General features: G+C 31.7%; 1 protein-coding gene across 1 annotated transcript; it reads left to right on the forward strand.

Annotated features, from left to right (window-relative positions):
- The first annotated feature begins 428 nt into the window (after nt 1-428).
- LOC130947312 (CBL-interacting serine/threonine-protein kinase 4-like) lies at nt 429-2,421 on the forward strand. The gene has a single exon (XM_057875978.1). The coding sequence runs from the start codon at nt 609-611 to the stop codon at nt 1,944-1,946; it is 1,338 nt and encodes a 445-aa protein (XP_057731961.1). The 5' UTR covers nt 429-608; the 3' UTR covers nt 1,947-2,421.
- Nucleotides 2,422-8,725: the final 6,304 nt, after the last annotated feature.

Consider the following 8,725-nt stretch of genomic DNA (forward strand, 5'->3'; position numbering starts at 1 on the left):
ATTAGTCAAATAGAATTGAAACTCAACCCACATCCTGTCCAATCTGCACAAAAATTCTATCTATACTCTATCTTGCGAATTGAGTTAACAAAACCCTACCCAACTGAATGAGATCAAATTGAATACCCCTTAGATAGTGTGCATGTTGCCCCATACCCAAAACCAATCTTCCACACCCAAGTTTCAACGGCTGCTAACTACGCTAACCGCCATTTATTAACGCCAACCAATAATCATTTTCTAATAAGCAAAATATCTCTCTGACAAATTTTAAACGTATATTCTACCTTCCTTTAATTAAATTATTCCTTACCTGCTTGATACATGCCATTAATAAAATAAAAAATAATTAAAAAAAGGCATCGACGAGCTTAAAATGCAACAAATTGAGTAAAAATAGGCATAAACCCCATAAAAATCACTCGTCAATTTGTTATTTCAAGTTGAAGGCAAATTGAACTTTCTCACTTACACTCTTCACAAACCAAAGCATTCATTCCCCTCTGTCTATATAAACCTAATTCCTCATAGACACCAATTTCTGTCCCGTGGGTGTTTTACCGTTTTAGCCATTCCGCTAAAACAATAAATAAATAAAGCACGAAACCATGGAACCGCCATTGCAGTCGCAACAGCAACCAACACCGCCGCAAACTTCACCGCGCTCAACCACTATCCTCGGCAAGTACCAGCTCACGCGCCTCCTCGGCCGCGGAAGCTTCGCCAAGGTATACCAGGCGCTCACGCTTTCCGATGGCTCCACCGTAGCAGTCAAAATCATTGATAAATCCAAGACGGTGGACGCCGCCATGGAGCCACGAATCGTTCGCGAGATCGCCGCCATGCGCCGCCTCCACGACCACCCTAACATCCTCAAGATCCACGAGGTCATGGCTACCAGGACCAAGATCCACCTTGTCGTCGAGTTCGCCGCTGGCGGTGAGCTATTCGCCAAGATCCTCCGCCGCGGACCGCTTCCGGAGCAAGCGGCGAGGCGGTACTTCCAGCAGCTGGTCTCCGCGCTCCGGTTCTGCCACCGAAACGGCGTTGCGCACCGAGACCTTAAGCCGCAGAATCTCCTCCTCGACGCCGCCGGAAACCTGAAGGTCTCCGATTTCGGCCTCTCCGCACTTCCGGAACAGCTCAACAACGGCCTCCTACAAACCGCATGCGGAACTCCGGCTTACACCGCGCCGGAGATACTCCGCCGCCGTGGAAACTCCGCCGGATACGACGGATCAAAGGCAGACGCGTGGTCTTGCGGCCTTGTCCTTTACAATCTCCTCGCTGGAAGCCTCCCGTTCAACGACTCAAACATTCCGGAGATGTGCCGGAAGATTTCCCGTCGAGATTACCGGTTCCCAGAGTGGATATCGAAACCTGCGCGTTTCGTTATCTACCGGTTACTCGACCCGAACCCGGAAACCCGCATGAGCGTAGAAGCTCTCTACCAGAACTCATGGTTCAAGAAATATTTAAAACCCGAACCCGAGGAGAGTGTATTCGGCTCGGATCCTTATTATGAGAATTCTTGCAAAGGGATTAACAATAAAGGAATGAATGCGTTTGATATCATTTCTCTGTCTTCGGGTTTGGACTTGAGGGGGTTGTTTGAAACGACGTCCTTTGGGAATAGGAGGGAGAAGAGGTTTACTTCAGATGCTAAGGCAGAGGTGGTAGAGGCGAAGGTGAAGGAAATTGGCGGGGTTTTAGGGTTTAGGGTTGAGGTCGGAAAGAACGGAGCGATTGGGTTGAGGAAAGGGAAGGTGGTGTTGGTGGTCGAGGTTCTTGAGATTGTAGAGGGTGAGTTGCTGATGGTGGATGTGAGAGTGGTTGAAGGTGGTTTCGAGTTTGAGGAGCTTCATTGGAGGGACTTGAAAGATGGGTTGCAAGATGTTGTGCTTTCTTGGCATAATGAATCGCCACTGCTACCACAGTCACCATAGTGATTAGTGAATGATTGGTGAAAGTTTCTACTGGTTCTTATGCTGAAGTTGCTGCAATTTTCGGATATGGACCGTGAGTTGTTCTCATCGGGTGATGTGAGTATGAAGGACTGATTAATTAGTCAATTAGTTGATTAATTAATTAACGACAGAATTGCAGACCCGGTTGATGGAGAACGAAAACCCAAGCTAAGCGTAGGCTGAAGCTGATGAATTCATGAGTGCGATTGTGCTGTGATACGCTGATAAATGACTCTTTGTGCTAGCTAGGTGGAAAATATAGGTAACTATAGCTTATAGGTATGTTACTTGTGTTTTGGTATGTACATGAGAATCAATGGTGTCTAATATCTTTGTGTTGGAGTCCATGGTAAAATTTTTTGTACGTTTCTCGTGTTAAGAGTGTTAGACTCTTAGCTAATAATGAATGATAATATCTAATTAGATCCTCCTCTGTACTTTCCATTTTTTTTAAGTTGTACTCTGTTCACTATTATAGTTCCTACTAAAATATGAACCATATTCTTGCCTGTGTATCTTCTGGCATATTGAACACTCTCTTCAATCATTATTTGCCTTCTTTTACACATGCGTGGGGAATTATACTAGTTTGTTGGTTGTTTCTTTATTTGTTTTTAGGGGGGGCCAAGGCGACGAGTGGCGCAGTGAACACCATCAAAATCGTGTGTCGAAGGTTTCACGAATGGAGGGACATTTTCGGTGTATGACAAGGAAAGTAGGAGTCATCCCTTGCCATCTTCAGACTCTCAAAATAACGACCTATGAAACACTGATTGATCACCAAATTCTCAAATAGCAAAATGATTCCCTCCCAAATGAGAATTGATAATTACTCTATAAGAATTATAATTCGACTTAATTGTTCATTATTGGTTATAATTCTGCCTTAATTATAATTCATTTTTAGTTTGTAATCAACGATTTTATTAGTTATTATTGCTGATTTAATGACCAAATGGTTGTAACATCAATATTTTTCACCAACTTAAATGTCTATATAAAGCACTTTCTATCTCTCATTAAAGAAAAATTTATGAACTTTTTACAAATTAATATCATATCTTATATTTTTATGTTCTTAATTCTAACATTTTATATTCAGAATTCTTATATACATCTTTTGTAGGTACTTCTTCACCTGTCCTTGATTCGATTCCAACTATAATCATTGAAGAACTTCTGAGTTACCATTTCAACTCCAGCCATGTGCTCTATGGAAAAGGTTTTAGATGACAAACAATTAAACTACACATCGAAAAAATATTACCGACATCAGAACAAGAATAAATAAGTGATTATAACAGAAGAAATATTTCTTTTAAAAAAATTCGTCCAAACACCTAATGACCTTTTGTTTTCCATATGAAAAATGCTCGAACATAAATTTACTACTCATGAGTCATGAATACCCTTTTGAGTAGTTATCGAGAAAAGGAAAGAAATTGGACGTCATAGGAATATTTATAACAATTTTGTGAACATTTAAGAATTTGTTCAAGATCTAAATATGAATGAATACAATTTATTAGAAGGAATATGAACTCCCATAGATATAATCTTTTCAACTGTACCATGTATACATTAAAAAATTAGTCACTAAAATTAGTTATTAATATAAAATATATATTAAAAATAAATTAAATAATAAATATATTTATATAAAAATATATAATAATTAATTTTATGTTACAAATAACACTTTTTAACTCTTTCATGACGAAAGACAAATAATAAAGGCAAATAGCAGAAGGACTACTCCGTATTCATTCCTACCCATCCATGATATATACAAGACATCAAGTTGTATGGTATATATAATACAATAAGACATGTTTGAAGGAGAGAATAAATATAGTTAATAATTAGAGTCATTATTCACCAATATTAATGTGTGGTTGGGAACATTTCACTACTTAGTTGACAAAGTATTCGATGGAGCTCTATGAAAATTTTATTGAATGAAATTTTGAAATACTTACAAATTTGTCACATCCTACTATCCTATATTTATTCATTGTGAACAAAAATTTCTTAAGAATACTTGAAGCTTAAGTTAAAGTAATATTCCAGACAGTAGAGACATTCTTTACCCGAAGACGTACAGCCATTCACCCCGGGCAGCAGCTGTCCGCAACGAGGATTACATGGCTAGTGTTTGTTTTGATGTATTAGAATAGATATTAGCAGTGGTGGAGCTTAGTTCAGACAAGGGAGGCCACGGCCCCCCAAATTTTTTATACAAAAATTAGTAGTATTTTTTCAAAAGATAAAAAATAATTCAATTGGTTTAAATACTTTACTATGACTTAAAGTACCCAATAAATTTAATAAGCAACACTCTTTTTACCTTTAAGTTTAAATATAAAAAATTAGATATTTTTATTTATTTAATTTAATATTATTTTATATTTTACTATTTATTTAATTTAATTTTTTATATGATAAAAAATAATTGAATATTCAATAAGTATTAATATTATTGTATTTGTATAAATTGATAAAAAAAATTCAATAAATATTATAAATTTTAATATTTGTTCTTCTAACTTCTTCTTTACATATTCTACAGGATATATATTCAAATTTTATTATAAAATAATAATGAAAAATTAAAGAATTGATGCATTTTTTAAGAGGAAGACTAATATTTAAGAAGGAGAACATATAATTTTTACAATATCAACACATGTAGATAGTTTTTCTACTTTAATGAATCGCGAAAAAAGTGAGATACAACTTTTAAAAGTTCAAAAAGTTACATTTGATAAGTTTGACCTTAATTTTTTGGAACGAGACCCTGAAAAACGGCTTTAAATTTGGCAATATCACCAAAACCAGAGAAATGAGATTAGACGAGCTTATCTTAAATGGAATCCATATCAAAAGCATTTTGACAATTATCTTCTATGTGGCCCCCCCAAAATTTTATTTCAAGTTCCGCCACTGGATATTAGGAGATTGAGACTTAGTATCATATTTGTTAATTTAGAGACTTGTATTAAAATTTTAGTTTCTATCTTTAAAATTTTAATATTTTAGTATTTTTGAAAAATAGAGACTGAAATTTTTTAGAATAAAAACTGAAACTTTAATAATATTTTATATTTAAAATATTCTTATTTTAATTAATTAATTTTAATTTTATTTTTTATGCAAATTAAATTAAAATTTCATTTTTATTTCGATCTTTGTCACCCATTTTACACCAAATACAATATTAAAACTTATTTCAGTTTCTATCTCTTCTTCTCAATCTTAATCTCTCTGTCTTTGTCTCTCTTTCCATCGCTACCATAAAGATGTGTTCATATGAAGATTACATTGTAAACCATTATTATTTGTTGGTAACCGAGTTATATTATGGGTCGGATCTAATAAAAATAAGAATTGTATGGGAGGCTGATTGTATCCCTTTTCATGAAGAAAGGGGACGTACAAATCTTGATTCATCTCTCTTGAAAGAATTTTTGATAAGGGTTTCATTAACGTGATCTCGGCACTGAGTTTTGGCCGGAGGTGAATGACGACAGTCTTTATGTGGCGGCAAAGGATGTCTCTATTTTTGGGATGTTGAATTTTCCTCAAGCTTGGAGTGTTATTAAGAAAGTAATAATGTGTGCAATTATTGCTAAAAAAGTATATAAAATTTTATTATAATAAGTAAATATAAGACTTACAGTAAGATGGAACAAATTTATAAATATTTTTGGAGAGTTTCGTTAAATATACTCAACTTAGTTATCTATGGTGACTTGGGAAAGTTTCTTTGTCTAATGCATGACACTGATGAGTCTTATTCCGTATTACAGGAAAACTCAGGCATGCATGTATATGCTACTTTAATTCATAATCTCGTATAGAGTATTAAAAATATATGTTTATATTATTCCAAAGAAGAGAGAGATGCATAATGGGTTCAGTATAGGAGCATTATTGGGACCTAGAAAGTGATGGGAAGGTCCTACATAGGTACATGTCTTCTAAATTCAACGGCTACAATGCAAGCGTGATAATTTTTAAATAATCGATTAATTTCATTTAATAATAATAATAATAATAAAAGTTCACGTCTAAGCATAAAATAAAACAAAGGTAGTTCGATCGTGATCTCTCTGGTTCTCTCCATTGGATATGTGACAACATTACAAGAAGCTCGATCAGTCACAAAAATACAAATTCTAGGGATATGCATTGGCGACGGAAGAAAGTTTGTTTAACCTTATCTAATTCTAACGAAAATATTTGAAAAAGTTATTTTAAATCAACTTAAAATTATTTTATTTTATATTTATTAATTATTTCTAAGATAAATAGATAATATTAAATATTATATATAAAATTACAAATATTAAATTAAATAAAATAATTTTAAATTATTATTTTTCTAATATTATTCATTTTCTAATTCATTGCCTCTCTCATTCACGGTTAGTTTGTTGAATATGCAGCTTCATATTAATACATTATGAATATATAAATATACATGTTATATGGTACTATTAAAATAAAATAAAAAATCGATTTTTATTAAATTTCTTTTGGAATTGAGGGGCCTCGTCATTTTTTCTCCTCAATTGAAAAGATAAACTCGTTGTTTGAGTAAAAAAAATTGACATATCTCAAAAAATGATCGGTTAGAGATTGCGTTGTTAATAAATTATTATATTTTATTAGAAGCTGCATAGATTTTTTGTGAAAATTAAACAAAAATTAAATTGAATATTTATTTAAAAATAAAAAATTCACTTGTAATAACTTTAACTAAACAAAAAGTATAGATAGACAATAAAAATATTAAACAATGTAAACAATAGATATGTCGAATGTTCAATTTAATAGGTATGCAGATGATTATATTTATTATTTTTAATTGAATAGTTATTCTTTTTTATTCGATTTACTCATGCATAGTTAATAATGGATAAATGTTCAATTCATTAGGTATATGAATAGTTATCTTAATATTAAAATTTAGAGGATAATTTGAGAGTGGAATATTTTTTTACTTTATTTCAATTATAAAATCTATTATTTACATTATTCATAAAAATTATTGTCTACCTAACAAAACTCCTAAGTAAAACCCTTATTACAGCACTTGTTAGCCAAAACAAATCTTTAATAATTTTAATACTTTTGAAAACTAAGTAAGCTAACTTCGTTAAATCTTGGAGTAGTATACTAATTCTCCAAAATATTCTTTTCTAAACTTATTAGGCTCCTAATATTTCTGCAAATTCATCATATTTTGAGATGCATCTATCTATATTAGTAAAATACATGAACTAGTTCTAATAATAATGACAAAAAAATTAAAAATCAAATCATCACATCATTATATTACTCTGAATTACAACATTCTACGCGTGTGTACATGAACATGCGACATTCATATCAATAACACTAAAGAGACAATAATAATTTAAAATTATTTAATTTAATTTAATTTAATATTTATAATTTTATATATATAATATTTAAAATTATATATTTATAATATTTAATATTATATATTATTTTAAAAATAATTTTAAGTTGATTTGGATTGTTTTATCGTTTTTCAAATATTTCGGTAGTCATACATATACACTGAAAAGTTCACATCACAAGCGAAAGTGAAATAAAATGCAAAGACACATGCATACACTAATGAATTTGATGAATTACTGAGAGTGGATTATTATTCCAGAAATTGGATGCGTATTTATTATAATCGAGATAGATATTTTCAGGCTCTCATGACAACAAATCAACAAGCAATAATATCTATAGCAGATTGCACAAAAAAATCTAGCTAGCCAGGTCAAATAATTTATCATTTCGGTGCGTGAGGCATTCCAAATGCTTCGATATCATTTACAAAAATTATAATATGCTCGTATCATGGGTTGACACAAAATCAGCTTTCCGCGGTGGTGCTGACACCAAAATCAAAATCAACAGAAAAGAAAAAGATCGAACGCTGTTTGTACATGAATACCATTGTTTATTTTATTTGTATTTACCTTACTTCAGATTAAGATTTAAGAGTCAATTTATTATCTTTCATTAGATGGGACGTAAGGTTAATACAATATGGATTTTACACCTACTTATAGTGGAGAGATGTGACTTGTAGAGTTAAATCTTAAAATAATTTCTTAAGTTTATGAAATGCATTAATTTTGTCTTTGATTTACTAATTTTGTTTTTGAATTATTAATTATAGCAAAGAAGAAGAAAAATAATGATAGTGAACGCAAAAGAAAAAGAAAAAAAATGGTGAAGAGTATTATTGTAATTAGGGTTAAAAAGAAGAATAAAAGACCAAATTAGATCGAAAAAATTTTAATTGCGAGTTCATATAATCGTTACCTGCTCTAGCGTGGTATGTCACTGATACATTATTGCCGGCGACAATAAAATTGGTTAGAAATACAGTAAAAGACTGATTAAGTACATTCTTTTCAATTTCAAATACACAAAAAATACAATTAATAAATCAGGAACGAAATTGATATATTTCGTAAATTTCAGAAACTATTTGAGATGTAACTCAACAAATTTGACATACATATAATTAATAATTAAAGAAATCATTAAATTTTCCGTAATTTATCTATACTACCTCTCGCCTATCAATGTATATTTGTCTTTTAAGATAAAATTTTTTGTCCAACAACACTTACATATATTTTAGCATTTTAATATAGTACTAATCAAATTATTTTTATTTTATTTTGTTTGTGATTTTGTATGGATATCTCTAAGAGATCTCG

The sequence above is a fragment of the Arachis stenosperma genome, chromosome 9, assembly GCF_014773155.1.
Source record: "Arachis stenosperma cultivar V10309 chromosome 9, arast.V10309.gnm1.PFL2, whole genome shotgun sequence".
Lineage (NCBI taxonomy): Eukaryota > Viridiplantae > Streptophyta > Magnoliopsida > Fabales > Fabaceae > Arachis > Arachis stenosperma.

Bases quoted from the DNA above. Each gene is read 5' to 3' on its own strand.
- LOC130947312 (XM_057875978.1), top strand. From the start codon at position 609: ATGGAACCGCCATTGCAGTCGCAACAGCAACCAACACCGCCGCAAACT.